General features: G+C 31.5%; 1 protein-coding gene across 9 annotated transcripts in view; it reads left to right on the forward strand.

The window, feature by feature from the left end:
* LOC134720671 (roundabout homolog 1-like) overlaps window positions 1-18,111 on the forward strand; it is a 108,984-nt gene that overhangs the window by 76,484 nt on the left and 14,389 nt on the right. For all 9 annotated transcript variants that reach the window (XM_063583078.1, XM_063583077.1, XM_063583080.1 and 6 more), the window contains 10 exons: window positions 2,124-2,441; window positions 4,969-5,256; window positions 5,631-5,891; window positions 10,715-10,854; window positions 13,807-13,966; window positions 14,490-14,687; window positions 15,228-15,317; window positions 16,409-16,599; window positions 17,149-17,299; window positions 17,868-17,992. In XM_063583078.1, the coding sequence (XP_063439148.1) occupies window positions 2,124-2,441; window positions 4,969-5,256; window positions 5,631-5,891; window positions 10,715-10,854; window positions 13,807-13,966; window positions 14,490-14,687; window positions 15,228-15,317; window positions 16,409-16,599; window positions 17,149-17,299; window positions 17,868-17,992 (1,922 nt within the window). The remainder of the gene's footprint in view (window positions 1-2,123; window positions 2,442-4,968; window positions 5,257-5,630; window positions 5,892-10,714; window positions 10,855-13,806; window positions 13,967-14,489; window positions 14,688-15,227; window positions 15,318-16,408; window positions 16,600-17,148; window positions 17,300-17,867; window positions 17,993-18,111) is intronic.

The raw sequence follows: 18,111 nt of genomic DNA on the forward strand, positions 1-18,111 counted from the left end.
GACCACCAGAAAACTGACCATTATTTCAAGTAGTTAATCCATAATTACAGTGGTGACCACCTGCCACTTCAATGAGATAATAACATATTGAGAGGCCTGTGATGTAACAATGACATAAATTACTGCTCCCTTGTTGTAATAACTTTATAAATGATTGCTCCCTATAGTAGCATCAAACAAAATGGAAATTTAATAGTCAATAAATGGATATACTCAAGGGTTGTCCAGAAGGTGGACAGTTAGAATCAATACACTTGAAGTGGACAGCCAAACTCAATAAATGTTTGATGACTTTATTTGAAGGTTGTGGGAAGGTTCCATATTGGATTGGCAAGGTTTTGTAAGATGATGTCATTGTAAAACATGGAGTGTCTGGTCTAGAATGAGGTGGAAAGCAAGCTGGTGCAACACAAATGATTCCACATTTGTATTTTGTTTTAATTTTAATGTAATAATGTTGGAAATTTAGTCATAAAAAATGTAACAGTTGTTGGCTTCATGTAAACATCTTGAAAACTGTTACTAAAAAAATTAAAAACCAATTGTTCAGAGAACAATTGAAGGTCTTTCCATCAAAACAATGTATTTTGATATGAAAAGTTGTGAAACTAAGTTTAAAATGTCATTTCAATCGTCAAATGATAGCTCCTAGTAAGCTGATTCCAAAAATATATTGTTTCCATACATTTTTTTTTAAATAAGGGAGATAATTTGTTACTTCCGATTATATTTGAATATTTACTTGACACTGATTCCAAAAATATCTGGTTCTATATACTTTTATATTAATAAAGTACAAAAAAATAGCTATTTCCGGTTTACAAAAGGTCATTTCCGGTTGTTTTTTACAAGGTTAAATGGTTTGATACCTTTTTCTAAAAGTTGTATATCTTTATCATGTATACATATAGAATAAAAGCAAAGTTCAAAATCTAGAACGTCAAATTAAGCTATGACCTTGAGATCAATTTCAAGGTCATAAACCAAGGACCTCAAATCAAAAGACCATAGGTCTATATTATATTTAGTTAATGAGTTATATCACCAAACGCGTATTTTTAAATAGAAGAGGGGAGAAAACTCCCTTTTACATTCAACGTACGCTTGCAATCAAAATTTACATCTTACGACATGTCGCAACTAACAATTTAGTAAAAATAATTTGTTGATATCTTATACAGTCTTTGGATATAAGTGAAAATAAGTCAAATTCAAATATTAGAATATGACCTTGACTTTTGACCTTGACCTAATTTTAATTTTTTGGGACCAAGGACCTCAAATCAAAACATTCTAGGTCTCTATCACTTATGATTTATAAGATAGAAATTCATATCACTTATATCAGATGCATAAGGGGAAATAACTCTCATATGGAGCAGTCATATCGCTTCGGTCAAAATAGGACAAATCATGCGAAGGATATAACAAGCAATTTTGTAAAATAAATTTGTCATAATCTTTTACGGTTGCGAAGGAGAAGCGCTAACAAGGAAAACAGTGTTTGGGGAGATAACTCCTACAAAGAAAAGTATTCGTTTACGCAGGGTAAATTTCAAAAGCGCATATACTCTTCGATATCATATACCAAATATCTTAGCGACATATTGCGAAACAAATGTTTATCGCAAGAGCAAAATTAGGCGGAAGAAAAAAAAAAAAAAAAAAAAATAATCAGAAGAAAAACAATAGGTCTTTCCACAGAAAAGTGGAAAGACCTAATAAATGAAATTCTTACATTAAAAAAAAAGTATAAAAAGTACAAGACAATATATTCATTTCATTTGATAGTACATGTAATCTTATTACCATAAACAGAGAGTACAGTGGCTCAGCCATAAAATTTACTTTATAGATCACAATGTACTATTGTCCAGAACATCAGCCATGTGGGCAATTTCGCTCAAAGATGGTGAGGCAATAAAATTTACTTTGTCATCTCTCACCTAAAGATGGTGAGGTGATACAATTTGCCTTTGTGTTATTCCCAAAGGTCTATTGAAGTTTAAAAGTTTGTTTCACTCCAAAGACAGAATAGAAATACATTTACCTTTTTCCAGGATATAAGTTTACTTTTTTTTTTTTCCATATATTGATAATAAAGTTCATCTCTTATTTTACAGCTGCCTCAAGTTTGCCCAACCCACGAATCGTAGAACACCCACAAGATGGTTACATAGCCAAGGATGAACCCGCTTCTTTAAACTGTCGGGCAGAAGGTGAACCAAAACCTGAAATAACATGGTACAGAAATGGAAGAAAAGTGGAGACAACACCAGAAAACCCATTCTCTAATCGTATGATCTTCCCAGATGGAAAGTTATTCTTTTTAAGTGTAGTTCACAACAAAAAGGATAAAACTGATGTTGGAGTTTATTACTGTAACGCTACAAACATCCATGGAACTGCTATCAGTCGCAATGCTACACTTTCTATTGCAGGTAAGCTACAAATATCATTAAGCCACCTCTAGTTGTAAAGTTCAACTTTTGTTTAGGGGGTTACTTATGGCAACAAATGACCATGCTACTACAACTAGTTGTAAAGCTATATTTCTGTAGAAAGTATTTTCCTATTGAAGGTTTGTGGTTTTCCCTGGGCATTCAGGATTCCTTCATGAAATAGCAAAAAATCGGTGCATAAATTTGGCGCTAAAAAAAACAAAATATCAAATCTGTAGCAAGTAAGCAACAACCATCTATAAATGGTTCTCCCATTAGACAAAATGCCATTTTATCTTTTACAGGTAAGCTGCAGGTATAAACAACAAGATTGTAATTACTTACACTTATGCAGCAATATCTAGCTGTTAATTTTTTATAAATTAATGTACAATAGTCAAAGATCAAAATGAAAGGAAACATAAATAAAACTTCCTTGAAATTAGAAGACAATTGTTTATTGCATAACAAAGGAAAAAAGAGATTTCAAAGAAATTTTAAAGTGAAACTGCATGTATCCTGCACATGTAACTTATAGATGATACATTACTGGTGTCAGTGTGATATCAAGCTACAGCTTGTGTGCATTACACATCCTTTGTCCTCTTGTCATGCGAGAAAATTAAATAAAGAAAATGTCAATTGACTGAGACAAAAGAAAACCAGAAAAAAAACTAAAAAGTTTCCCTTTTGAATGAAAGAAGACTCTGCATGGATTGGCTGTGAAAATACTAAGAAAAAGATGCGTATACATGAGATTTTAACTGTCCTTTTGCTAGTCCAAGGGAAGAATAAACACAAAAAATAGAAGTTTGGTAGCAATTATTTTGGCTTCAAACATACTTGTATAATCAAACTTGATTAAAAATCAGAATCTATTTTGTAGAAAGTCATGAATTATTTGAGTAATTTTTGGACAGGCTTTCCTCAGAATCTGCCAGCTCGAAATAAACAATAAAGGGTGTATCTGTAGTAATCTGGTGCAGTTTTGATATATTATGTTAACAAAGCTGTAAAACCAATTCCTCAAGACAGAAAATTCATATATTTATGACAAAATAAATGAGAAAAATCAGAGTTAATTTATCCTATTATAAAATAATTATGTTTGGGAGGAGATATGGAGATTGGATTTTTTTCGTAACATTTTTATGAATTTATGTAACATTTTTTCACATTTCCCAAACACCTATACTGCTATGGTCTTTAGTTATTTATTATCCATCTTCAGTACACCATGTGGATTACAGATTCCCACAATTAATATAAGTTGACTGCAATTATCAAATTGAGGAATAGAATTAATATTTTATGGTTTTAGCCTCTCCATTATAGTACCTCAAGATGTTTAATGTAGAAATGACATTGTAAATGTGATTTACTTTCAATTTTATGATGTCAAGAACAATTATATCCACTTTCCATGCATTAGAACCTGATGGCTGCACTCACAATTTGTAAAGTTTACTGTCAATATAGTTAAGTAAAACCAGTCTGATTACCTCCCCTGAAAATTTTACACTTTTTGGTCTCTTGTTTATGAAATGTTCGTCAAACCAAATCATTTTAGATTTTCATGTTATATTTTTTGTTTAAATATACAGTGATATTTTTTACGATACACATTGTTGTCTTTCCTGGATTTACCATTGCTGTTGCCTAATTGAAAACTACCCCAAATTTTCTTTGATCATTCAACTATCATGATAATTCAAGGTCACAGAGTTATCGTAAAGATTCCCATAAAACTTACAAATCAGCTTCTTTTTTCCCTTATCACTCCGCCTTGTAAAAACTGCATGAAATCCGTGTGGTGAGAATACTGTATCCTCATTAAAGGTTTCGATCTAAGATATTAATAAAAAATAAGATCTAAAGATATTGAAAACTTTGATATTTATATTTGATGGTTTAGCTTCTGATAGTGCTACTGATACCTCTCATTCATTTGACTTTGAATAGAAAGTTTTACAGGGAAGGAAATCACGCTTGTTATTTCAGCTGCTTGAGTCTGATTGTGTTTGTTTGTCTTAGCCATACAGTGTGAAATGAACAGTTGTTTACATAAAATATACCAACTACTATAATTACATATAAAAAATACACATTTTCAGCACATAAAAATAACAGCATATAACTAGAAAAATATAAGATGAGGAATGTTATCTCATTAGCTTTTATTTATAAGATTTGATACCAGGTTCTTTGGGGCAAATATCGGCCAGTTGAGGACAGAGTTAAAAAAATCAGATTCATGATAACTAATTTTATTTTATTGATTAGAAAAAAAGGCTACATGGTGGGTGTCTATGAGACAACAGTTGAAAATCATGCAAGTTAATAACTTATTCATCCAAAAAAGGGTTCCTTTATTGCTGTTTTTCATCTTGTCAGTTCCTATTAGGTGTCAATACAGTTATCTATAGAGCTCATATGTTTGACTTAGATTAGGAACTTGTGTGTACTGGTTTTACATGATTATAAGTATTACCAACATCTAATATGCAATATTTTCTCCTCATTTTAGTCCTGAGAAGTGATTTTCGAGTACAACCTAAAAATGTAACTGCCGCCATCGGAGATTCTGTGAGTTTTCCCTGTCGTCCACCAAGAGGGGAACCAGAACCAAGAATTATCTGGAAAAAGGATACAGAATTAATTATACAAGATCCAAGTCATACCAGATTTGTTGTTACTGATAATGGAGCTCTTAACATAAGTCAAGTACGGAAACAAGATGCTGGAATATTTAGATGTATAGCAACTAATGATGCTGGAGAACGAGAGAGTGCACCAGCTGTTTTAAGAGTTATAGGTATGTCTATCAGACTTAAACTCCGTCATATGTGACTGAGAGAAGAAGGTTTTCGATACAAAATTTTCGAAAAATTTAAAGATTGCATAGAAATACACAAGAAGTAAAACTTGCTATTTATATAAGATAAAACAGTTGTTGTCTCCCCTGATCGATGCTTTATTCAAATGATTGGACCATTCTCATATGAAATACTACATATTAATGAACATCTTCAACAAATCATGTTACTAAGAAATTTTAAGAAATGTAAATACAGAAAGAAATAGTACTTTAAAAAAATAATTCCAAAGTTGAATATATTTACAATAATGATTAAGCACTGTACGCTAGTATTTGTTTAAATATATACGTATACATTTTTTTTAAAACAGAAAAACCAAGTTTTAGACGCTTCCCAATTGATGTCACGACAAGAGAAAAGAAGACCGTAGAATTTCCATGTGATGTGGTAGGAGATAAACCGTTACAAGTCACATGGAGAAAGGAGCACGGAAACATTGGTCGTATCTCTACGTTAAGAGATCATACATTACGTATAGAGGATGTCAGCAGACATGATAGTGGGATTTATGTGTGTGTCGCCAAAAACCAGGTCGGAGAAGCTGAAGCTGTTGCTCGTCTTAATGTAGAATGTAAGTAGATTTCAATACATTTACAGCAATTAATTTGTTTGTAATGAAAGTGAGCAGTACAAATATGAAGCTCTTGGCGAGTTTCAATTTTCTCAGTCTTTAGTTTTCTATGTTGCTTTTTGTGTAATGCTGTTTATCTATCAATGAATTGTCCTTTTTTGCCATGGCATTGTCAGGTTTTTTGGACTTGGATTTTGAATATTCCTTTGGTATCTTTTGTCTCTCTTTATTCATGAAGGATTGGCTGATAATTCTGTATTCTAGTATAAGTTATGTCCCTTGGTAACATGTTATCTATAAGCCACTTACAGTGAAACTGCTGATTAATATCACCTTTTGTCCCCCTATGTTTTCGATGTCAGATGTAATTTTTAACAAGTTTTTTAGGATGCTTTGTTAATAGGTGTAAATTTGATATTTCCTGAGCATCAGTTTTCAAAGAGTTGTCTCACCTTGATCTTATCAGGTGAGATGATATGGTGGAGCCACTGTAATATAAATGTACTAGGAGCAAGTTACAATATCAGTAAGATAAAAGGATACCAGATCTTGACAATTGTTGTTAATTAACTTTTTAAACCTAGCAAAATAAATTGTTAAAGTGATATGCTGTTGTAGATATCCTTAATCATTAATTAATGAAAGCATGTTACATTTATATCACGCTGGGTTTTATAAATAGAAGAGCTATGATCACTGATATACAGTTATAGAAACATCATCAAACATATTGAAGTTTGTATCTTGTCTCTGCGATGTTTCGATTCATCAAAAGTTATATATACTAGACAGCTTTAAAAACAGATATTTTTTACATGTCTGAGTGGCAATTTTATTTGCATGCTGGTCCGCAAATTGATCTGTAATTGATATATCACCTATTTCAAGCTTAAATTACATTTATGCTTACTGATGGACTTTTGAAATCAATAAACTGACTGATCAAATTTATTTCCATTTCCAGTCTCAATTTGAGCAAATGCAATCAAATCATTAGATTGAAAATCTTTTTACTTCATCATTGTCAATACAAATTTGTGAATTCAGGTTTCATTTGGTTTCAACATTTTTCAGTTAGACTTTAAAACTTCAAAATAAGTTCCTTTTGATAGATAATACAAATTTTGCAGATAAAACAAACTACAAAATCTTTTCTAGAAAGAATTTAACCTTCTCTAGATATCAGTAAAGATATAATGACTATAAAATTGTAGTCTCTTTAAGAAGTCTGTAGAAGCTTTTATCATATCAGTCTCAAACCCTCCTCCTCCTCAAACTCTGTCATTATATAATCTATAAGTACCCCTCATATCTTATCCATTAATAAATTTATAGTAAACTGATGTCAACACTGGTTCTGCTCACCAGGACTGGATACCAGTCTCACCCTATGCTGAGTTTCTATTAGCTAATTGTTTAGATCACATTTTGGAAACTTTTTTGTCTTTAATTATAAATTGATCATAGATAGAGAAGAATATGATTCCATAAAGCTCTCAAACTGTGACCTAATACTCTGATACACTTGTCTTTATCAAGGTTAACACTTATATTATCTTTTAAGTTTAAAGACAAAGTGTGAAGAAAGCACCTAGACATGGTGTGGTTGTCTCCAAACAGCTGATTTTTAAGATCAAAAATAATTTATCTGATCATGACGAAAACTAGGGGGTAAAATTAATGTCAACGTGAAGTAGTCTCAGTGGATGTTGTCTTGTGGTAGCACTGATGGGAACTAGAGATGTTGTTTGATGACAAGAATTCCTGTTATGTAATATTGTTTTATTAAAACATTTATCTGTCTGTAATGACAAAACAGACAGTTTTTACTTAATGGTATTCTTAAATAATGTGGGAATGGTGTGCTGGAAATTGGATGGACTATCAAAAGTAATTAATAAAACTGAGAATGGAAATGGGGAATGTGTCAAAGAGACAACAACCCGACCTAAGAGCAGACAACAGTCGAAGGCCACCAATGGGTCTTTAATGTTTTACATATTTATTTTGTTCGAAAGTGCTAAATAATTTTTATTAAAATCAGTCCTCAAAATCTTTTTACATTGTCTGAGTGACTTTTTTACGATTTCTTAGATGAAAGTTTCTAAAAAGTATTTTTATGCCTTGTTTTCATTTTTGATCACTCAATGGTATTGCAAATGAGTCAAAAATGAAATCAAAGTAGATTTGAACCATGACTATCTCAATGGAATATTTTGCATCGTTGGATTCTGTTGTACATGAAACAGTGTCATTCTAATAGGTCTAAGAAGTTCTGGTTCTGAATCTACTACTAGTAATGAATACTACATGGCAGCCTATACTATGATCAAAGTGTCCTACACCTGATGTGAGATAACATATATCCTACTTACATCCATACATTGTCTAGAGCATTTGGTACACATTTATATTACATCCTGTTCTGTGATGGAGTCCATCACTTAACATACCATAATACCTACAACATACCTCCTAACTAAGCACAGTCTCAACATGTGACATGTGATTTCAGTCATGTGATCAAACTCTATGATGCTATGTAAATCCCAGAAATTTTATCTGTGTCGTGTGTGATATACATACTTTAATACTAAGCGGAATCTGCTATTTGACATTTGATCATGTGATCAAATTCTGTGATGCCAATTTTATCCCATAAATTTTATCTTTGTCTTGTGGAACTTACCTTCTTTAGTAAGCAGAGTGTGTGTACTGAACATGTCACATGTGATTAAAGACATGTGATCAAACATTTATGATGCTACGTAAATGTGAACAATTTTATTTGTGTCTTGTGGAAGATACTTACTTACTAAGCAGAGAGTGTGTATACTGAACATGTGATCAAAAGTCATGTGATAATGTTTTGTAAGTCTGTGATATGTAAAACCCATCAATTGTATCACTGTCTTGTTAGAATGACACCCTATCACAATACTATAATGTGTTATCATATATAATGGTAATTTATAGATATTTCATGGTTGTCTTGACATTTAGTCTTTATTTTTATTGAAATTTTATAGCTCAGTCATTGATAAGTTAAATCCAATTGACTTCATAGGAATTTATTTTAAGTTTAATTTATGGAATTTTTGACATGGTATTTAAATTTTTCTGTGATCTGTCACTGTTTTTAGATTTATTTTTATTGTGGGGTAACTTGTGTGTGGAGTCTATAAATCAAATGTTATATGTTTGAATCAGATAAGACTTGTCTTCATTTTGATATTTTAAAAACACTGCATCTATTATTCCATAGGAATCAATTCTATCAAATATGTCCTTCATTGAATAATACCCTTCAGATCAGTGACACAGGGCTGAAGGAAATATTGGTCAAGTAGGATATATCACTAAGTCCAGAGTTTATTTATGGGATTGGAAATAAATTAAGTTTATCAGAAATGTTAAATCAGTATAAATATCAAGTTCTCTTGAATAAAGCCTAAAACATACAACTTAAATTAGTTTGAGGTGACAAAACAAAACAGGGATAAATGTTCTATGGTGAGAAGTTTGTCTTTAAAAAAACAAACAAGTCTTTACATAAAGTTTGTACACCAAGGTTATGATATATTCAGGATAAAGGTGGGGTGTGTTTATGAGTAAAAATTGTAGAAGATTTCATTAATTTAAAGTGTTCTTCAAACTCGAATAGAAAAACAGAATTAACAAATGAAATAAATGATCCTGTATGGTATAATGAAGGTCGCTTCTTTCAAATTATCTGTCACTGTACTTTATACCAAACTTATTATGACACAATATTTAACATGCAGTTATGCAAACATTTCTTTATATCCAACATCAAGCGACTGAATTGAATTCCATGAGCATATTACACCCTATAATGTGTTTCTATAAGTCTGGAATCAGAAAACATGATTCCATGCGTATATTACACCCTATAATGTGTTTCTATTAGTCTAGAATCAGAAAACATGATTCCATGAGCATATTACACCCTATAATGTGTTTCTATTAGTCTGGAATCAGGAAACATGATTCCATGAGCATATTACACCCTATAATGTGTTTCTATTAGTCTAGAATCAGAAAACATGATTCCATGAGCATATTACACCCTATAATGTGTTTCTATTAGTCTGGAATCAGGAAACATGATTCCATGAGCATATTACACCCTATAATGTGTTTCTATTAGTCTAGAATCAGAAAACATGATTCCATGAGCATATTACACCCTATAATGTATTTCTATTAGTCTGGAATCAGGAAACATGATTCCATGAGCATATTACACCCTATAATGTGTTTCTATTAGTCTAGAATCAGAAAACATGATTCCATGAGCATATTACACCCTATAATGTGTTTCTATTAGTCTGGAATCAGAAAACATGATTCCATGAGCATATTACACCCTATAATGTGTTTCTATTAGCCTGGAATCAGGAAACATGATTCCATAAGCAAAGTACACCCTATAATGTGTTTCTATTAGTCTAGAATCAGGATATATGATTTCTGATGACACATACTGGGTCATATCAATTGTCTACAGTAGTTTTTATCAGATTTCACAAACAATTTTGTAATTTCTTGGTTTATTTGTACTGTGAGTTCTCTTATTGATTCCTCATTAACTGCTTCAGTTCAAAGTGGTTGATTTGTACACTGCACTGTCAGAAGTCAGATAATTCAGGTTATTTCATTAAGTATAGTTATCTATTTCTCACTTGCTGCAAAGTAAATTGTTGGAATGGGGAAAAAAGATGTTTTAATTTTATTGACTGCAATAAAAACATTGTCAGATAAGATTCATTGAACTGTATTTCCTTACATTTATTTTTCAGATAAACCAGAGTTCAAAGTTCGTCCAGTGGACAAGTCTGTTGGTGTCGGTCGCAGTGTTAGTTTACAGTGTGTCGTCGAGGGTAACCCTCCTCCAACCATCTACTGGAGAAAAAGAAGTCAGCATGCAAGTGCAGAAAAGGTAAGATGGTTTCCAGTAGAAAAACAAGCAATTGTCTAGTCTGGTTTCCAGCGTCTACAAACAGTGGTGCATACTTCTAACTAGACTGGTTTCCTATTTCCACACTTGTAGCCCTGGCATTTATTTAGTGGGTATCTTAAATGATTGTGATTTAAGGATTATGTAGTATTTTGCTTACATGACACCCTAATGTTCTGTTTCTGGCTTTTTGCAATTTGAACAGAAAGTTATTCATACTGTTTCAAAATGTTTTTATGCCCCCACTTACGATAGTAAAGAGGCATTATGTTTTCTGGTCTGTGCGTCCGTTTGTCTGTCTCGCTTCAGGTCCAAATTTTTTAGTCAAGGTAGTTTTTGATGAAGTTGAAGTCCAACCAACTTTAAACTTAGTACACATGCTCCCTATGATATTATCTTTCTAATTTTAATGTCAAATTAGAGTTTTGACCCCAATTTCATGGTCTACTAAACATAGAAAATGATAGTGGGAGTGGGGCATCCGTGCAAAATCAGGGTAACAAACTAAAACTGAGGGAAACACATTAGAACTGGCAATTATAAAGTGCAGCTCATAGACATAACAAGATCTCTTTACTTTCAAGTTGTAAGATATGCATGATTCAGTCTTGGAGACTTTTTAATAATCCAAATGAAGGGAATATTATTACCACTTAATTAATGTCCTGTTTTGACTTCATAGTGTGCAGATATTGTACCAGGACAACCTTAAACTATTTCTTCCGTCACAATTTATTGCATGCTGAAAGCCTTTTTATGTCATACGATAATAACAAAACTTTAAAACTTTCTAATTAGTTCATTATCTATTACTTAATGAATACACATAATAGTATAGGGAGCTCAAATGAGGAAAAGGATCCTAGTGAGAAATTCCATTTATGAAATTTTTAAGGGACGACTGGGGTTCCATTCTTTTGATATCACCAGCATCCAACGGAAGGCAAAGAAAACATTTTTAGAATTCCTGCTAGGGACATTTTGTATGTCTTTGTAAATAGAACTAACAGACTTCAACCATGGCATGCTTCGAGCTATTAAATGTAGCTAATAAAATACGGTTTTCTCTCATTAACTTTCATCATAGCTTTTATATAAATTGGTCTACAGTTGATGAACACTTAATAAAAATTATAGGTCTCTGTTATCGTAAACGGAGTGGCAATTAAGATAAAACAAGACTTTTCTGTTTGGGAGAAAGATAAACAGTTTTTTCTTGATTTGATAAAATACAGAAGATGTAGGAATATCAAAGAGAAGGTAATGATTATCCAATATATATTGACTTTATCTATTGTGCAATAGTATTAAGGGCAACTACTGTCAAATTCTTACCTTTTCAATTACAGAAAAACAACAGAAAGGGTGGTTTTGCACGACCAGTTTTTTTGTTTGAAATTTAAGTTATCACTAGTTTTTTTAGATTTGAATATTCTAACAAGAGACAGACTAAGGAAAACTAAAAAAACTACATACTTAAATGAACTATGTGAAATGTGTCAAAGGGATACTTAATTGTAAACCTGTTTTTTCTTGTGACAAGTGGCAAGGTCAGAATAAACTATTTATCATTCTGCCATCTGATACTGTGATATGTGATAAAAGAAACTAGCTCCAAGGTCATGTGGCAAAGTCTATAAAATGTACTGTTGCTTAATTGTTATATAACAATGTGATGCAGTTGTGGTTTCGTTTAAAAGTGCAAAATTTCATTGACTTGTGAGTAATGATTCACAGGTCATGTTTATTTAAAAGTACATCTAGGGACCCAAATTCAATGACTTCACTGGTGTAAAAAATAGTCCTGTCTTACTTTTTACAATTTTGTTTTGGATTGAATAATTTCCAATTAGTCTCTCTACTCCTCAGATGAAATTTCATCATTTTTTATTGATAAGCTTCTTACGCAAATAAAACCTAGAACTGTGATTGTATTAAAAACTTAAAACTTTTGTGGTATCTATAGAGACTTAAGATTGCACATGTTATTAGCTACGTTGGGTAAAAGAATCCAGAGAAATATAAATCAACATAGGCATCAATATTAGAGAAACCTTAGGAAAGACATCCAGAAAAATTGGATCAACTATACAATCAACTCTAATGCTTATTGATTACCGACTGTATCTCGTTATGTTGTCCTAAGAAATCTTAGTTAACACTGAACAAACCACACGTGTATCGCGTCCGATATCAGTATTAATTTGTATCTTTAGAACTCGACCCATGACTCCATACTAATCCGTCTTAGAAAATTATAAAAGTCGTATTTTATACTTGATTGATATAATTTTAAGGATCATCTTCTGAAATAATGAAATAGAGAAAAATATGACATATAGAATGCTGTGATTGATTGCTCGAATTGTTTTCTTTTGAGAATAGATTTCACGGGAAAATCTATCCAATTATAACAACAATATTTGTCACTTAAACAGTGTGTATGTTCTAGATACGGTTACAAGTGGTTTCCCCGCCATCGCTTGTTAGCTGGTATTTGGTTATAAGTTGATGCTTCAAATTGGAAAATGTTTGACCATGAATTATTAGTTTTGGAATTGATGTTGAAAATTGTAAAAACGATTTGTGACATTCTTAATGTTTTCCTTTAGAAATTGTGACTTCATTCACATTTTAAAATTTAGATGAAGAGAATATTATTAAATCACCCTATAAAAATAAATGAAAAAGTCAAATGAAAGGTTATTTCATGTATTCTATCAATGAGAATTTTTCTTTTTTCAAGGAAAAAGTAATCGAGGAAACAAAGAATAAAATAGATATTTCACAGACTATTGATCCGAACTCTGTAAATGGGTGTAATAAAAGCAATACAATAAAACGAGCGCTAGACATTAAAACTGAACAAAGCCACAGGCTATGGGCCATTGAATTATTGAATCATTGACGGAAATTTGCTTTTTTTATTTTCAGAGTTTGATATTTCCCTACAAGCCAGATGGCCGTTACTCTGTTAAACCTGATGGTACTCTACAAATAGACCATGTTCAGTCTGCTGATGCTGGAGAGTTCGAGTGTGAGGCTCTCAATACAATCGGAACAGCATCCACATCTGTTCAACTTAAAGTTCGGGGTAAATAAAGTCAAATGTTCAATGAGGTCACCATCACTTAACACACACCAGTATTGCAAATGTCTTCATTGTGATCATTATTTTTTTCTTTGAGTTAATAATGATGCACATAAAATTGGTCGGTTATTGATGAAATAAAAAGCAAGAAAATTACACTTCAAACAACATGTATAAGAAGTAATATAGAAGTAAGCATTCCCAGAATATGGTCTTAATTACTTAAGAACTTAAATAATTGATAGATTATCTTTATATTTTATTTTGCCTGTTATCAAGTTCAGAATTAACTTCTGAAATATTTGATGTGGTAAAGAAGTTTTTTCAACCTTTTCTCTCTTTTTTTGTTATTTATTTTATCTTCAGATTTTACTCTTATAAATACCATCACTTCTCTTCTGATTTTTTTTTTTGTGTGCATAATTGAAAATAATATTTATATGCATGCCTCTGTTAAATTACAATAGTTATTGTAATTATATGGTGGAAGGGAAGTAACTCATTTCATTTTTATTCTGCTTTATAGAAAATGATTCTCGACCCCCTCCAGTTATCAGGATTGTACCTCAGAATCAGACCTTGGCTACAGATGAAACAGCTCTTCTTCATTGTGATGCCTTTGGTAACCCACAACCCATTGTACAGTGGTATAAGAATGGAAACCTTTTGTCATCTGATGATCCTAGAATACAACAGAAATCTTCAAACACTCTGCAGATATCAGGTAAGAAAACTTCAGCTGTTTTCTGCTTTTTGGTCAGGTTGTTGTCTCTTTGACACATTCCCCTTTTCCATTCTCTATTTTATTCATTTAAATAAAAATGTTTTGTTTTTTTGTTGTTGTTGCTTGTGCTTCAGTTTAAAAATAGAAGTTTTGACATTTTAAAAAAAAATCAGAATATTGAAAGTTTTTTTTTTTTAATTAAGAAGAAAAACTATCCTACAGTGAAATAAATTTATAATTTATTACATCAGAGATTATAATTATATTTGATAATGGACAGGAATGAAAGTGTGAAGAGGTTAAATACACATGTAAAGCAAAAATTATTGACAAATCTGCAAGTTGAAGAGAAAACCCCAAAATTATATGCAGTTTACCTGCATACACCCGTTGATGGCCTTCTGCTGTTTTCTGCTCTTTGATCTGGTTGTGGTCTCTGAAACATTCCCCATTTCCATTTTATACTTACATTAAGGATCTTAATCAATGTAAAGTTCAAGATGTTAAAACAATACAATAATAGACTTTGCTCGTTTTTAGGATTACGAGTATCTGACACTGGAATGTATTCCTGTAAAGCCAGCAGTGAGACAGGGGAGACTACTTGGATAGCAAGTCTAGTTGTAGAAGGTAGTTACATACTTTTTTCTAACTTAAAAAACAATAGCGACTTAAGATGGTTTTGAGATTTTTTTTTGTATTTGTTTTTTATTGGAGGTCTTATTATGCTCCAAATGGTTTTATCTTGAGTATTTTCGTCAAGAATTATAGTAAGCATTGAAAGAATGAAGCAATTATTATTGATTTTTTTTTATCGCAAGCATGTGACAGAAAGAACATTTCAATACTTTAACTTGTGCTGTATTTGCAGTAATAAAGCTCCCTTCTCTTGCTTGTATGATTATCAGAGCAGTTCAGTACAGTTCTCTTGACTACACAGCCATATACAAGAATGCTATAATAACAACCTAACTCCGTATGAATAACAATTTCACATTAAAAATACATTTATTTAATGTTCTCAAGGTCAAGATAATGTCAACATAAACATACAAGATTTAAACTGTTAAGCTGGAAACCTGTTAAGCTGGGAACAGGTGTATCTTAACCTTGATGGAATTATAAACCAGATTTATTGAAGGTCGTCACATATTTCCTGTACTCAATATATTTATATATAGGAAAAAGTGGTTTTCTTGATTCTTAAAATGAAAAAAGGGATGATTATATTTTTTTTAATTATCTTTTTGAATCGGTATATGATAAGTTTGATGCAATCATGATGAAATCAAAATATGAATATAACTCCCATCGTAAATTTTAATACTTTTAGATGTTCTATTGAAAAAAAACCTAATAATGAGAAAATGTTGTAATTGGATATGCTCCTCCTAGTCTATTTTTTCAATACAGTATAACAATTTACAGCAACACACATCCCTATAATTATCATCTTAATATAAGCCGCCCTAAGAAATACACAGAACAGGAAGTAATTAATTAAACTTTCATGCATGATCGGATAAAATAAAAAGTACATGCTGACATTCCATATATTTATTTCTGGAACAGCCCTTAGCTAAAACTTATACATCTGGTATTATCCATATTATATTAGTAATGGTTCGCAAACTTTAATCCTAGTATTTATGATGGGTTTATTGTATAACTGTCTTAACTTTAATAGATGTTTAAATGCAGTGACATTTATTTATTTGCAGTGCCTGATGGCAGCTCTGTACTATTTCATCGAGCACAAGATTCCAAATATTTCCCTGGGCCACCGTCGCAACCTGTTGCCATAGAAACCAAAGATACATCTATTATGCTGTCATGGCAACCCAACAGTAATTCTGGAGCCTCACCAGTTTTTGAGTACATCGTAGAGTATTTCAGCCATGAGACCACTGATGTAAGTCACAATTTGTATGAGACATTTCATGCATGTGCAAGTATTTCAATAAAAATGTGAATAAATTCAAAACAAGTATAAATCATATTATCAAAGACATGTTGGCACTCTCAGAGTATTGATACATTTAGCAATGACGTACAAGCATTTGAAATTGTTGAGTCTGGAAATTTTTGAAAATTCTGTTCTTGTCAGAATAGAGAGAAGCATGAAATTCAAATTTAGTTTCAATGTCTGAGTTCTAGGAATAATAGAACCAGATAAACTTGCAGCACTAACCACATGTGTTAATTCTTGTAAGTTATCAATTGTGGTTTAATTTTAATAAGATTTTAATTTTCAATTTCTAATAAATTGCTCTGATTGAATGCAGTAAAGTTACCTAAATGCACCAACTTCATCTGATCAAAGTAGCTTAAGTAACAATTGTTTCAAAAGCTCTTGATGAAATTAAGATTCAACATTAGTTAACATTATACATGAAAGGATGCCCATATTGTTTTGCAAGTGCTTTACTTTATCATTCACATATATATTTTTATTATACAGGGTTGGGTAGTAGTACCAGATACTATACAGAAAGACAAATATACAGTCAAAAATCTAAAGCCTGGTACCCCTTACATCTTCTTAGTGAGGGCACGGAACTCTCATGGTATAGGAAACCCTAGTCTTTTCAGTCAGACTATTACAACTGATAGTAAGTTAATACTTATGTCTTAATGGGTTTATATGCAAATAGTAAAAAATGCTGTGATAACGAAGGTTTCAAGTTTAATGAACACATAACAAAAAAAGTGTAGATTTTATAAATTTATCAAAACTAAAAGCCATGTTTACTAATAACAATGCATTTAATATGTCAAAACTAAAAAATGTAATAAAATATTTTCGTTACACATATTTTTGAGGTTGAATTAAATATGGACAACACCATTGCCTAAAAAGATATTAGACATATATCAACAGTTTTCTATCAGATATCTTTAATGGCAAATATTTTTTTTTACAAGTTTGCTCATATCCAAGTACGGATGAGAAGAACTGAAAATGGAGCAATTTTGGTATCTTTCAGTTTTCCTTAGTGCAATGAGTAATGTAATAGTAAGGCAATTATAATATTTATGATATTTAATAAATTTGATAACAGCTAAAGCATATTATTTAATAAATGTATACTTGTGTTTTCAAATTCAAGGGTCCAAAAAAAGTGACCATGTCATACCTTCATTAAAAATTGTTTACATTGCGATTATTTACACCATTAGGATCTAAATCAGAAATTGCCGTTGCCGTTCCTGCAGATGAAATCCGTACTAGAATGAGTGGTATAGTGGTGCAGATCGAAAGAGGGGAAGCTGTCAACTCTAGCACCATTATGTTTGAATGGAAGGTGAGTTGGACTTTTTTTTCATATTAAATTGACATGTTTTAGAACAAATAGAATAAAGAATACTGTTATTATTTGTTTGATTTAAATTTCTATGGATTTTGTTGGTTCAGGGAAACCAT

This window comes from Mytilus trossulus, chromosome 6 (genome assembly GCF_036588685.1).
Source record: "Mytilus trossulus isolate FHL-02 chromosome 6, PNRI_Mtr1.1.1.hap1, whole genome shotgun sequence".
Classification (NCBI taxonomy): domain Eukaryota; kingdom Metazoa; phylum Mollusca; class Bivalvia; order Mytilida; family Mytilidae; genus Mytilus; species Mytilus trossulus.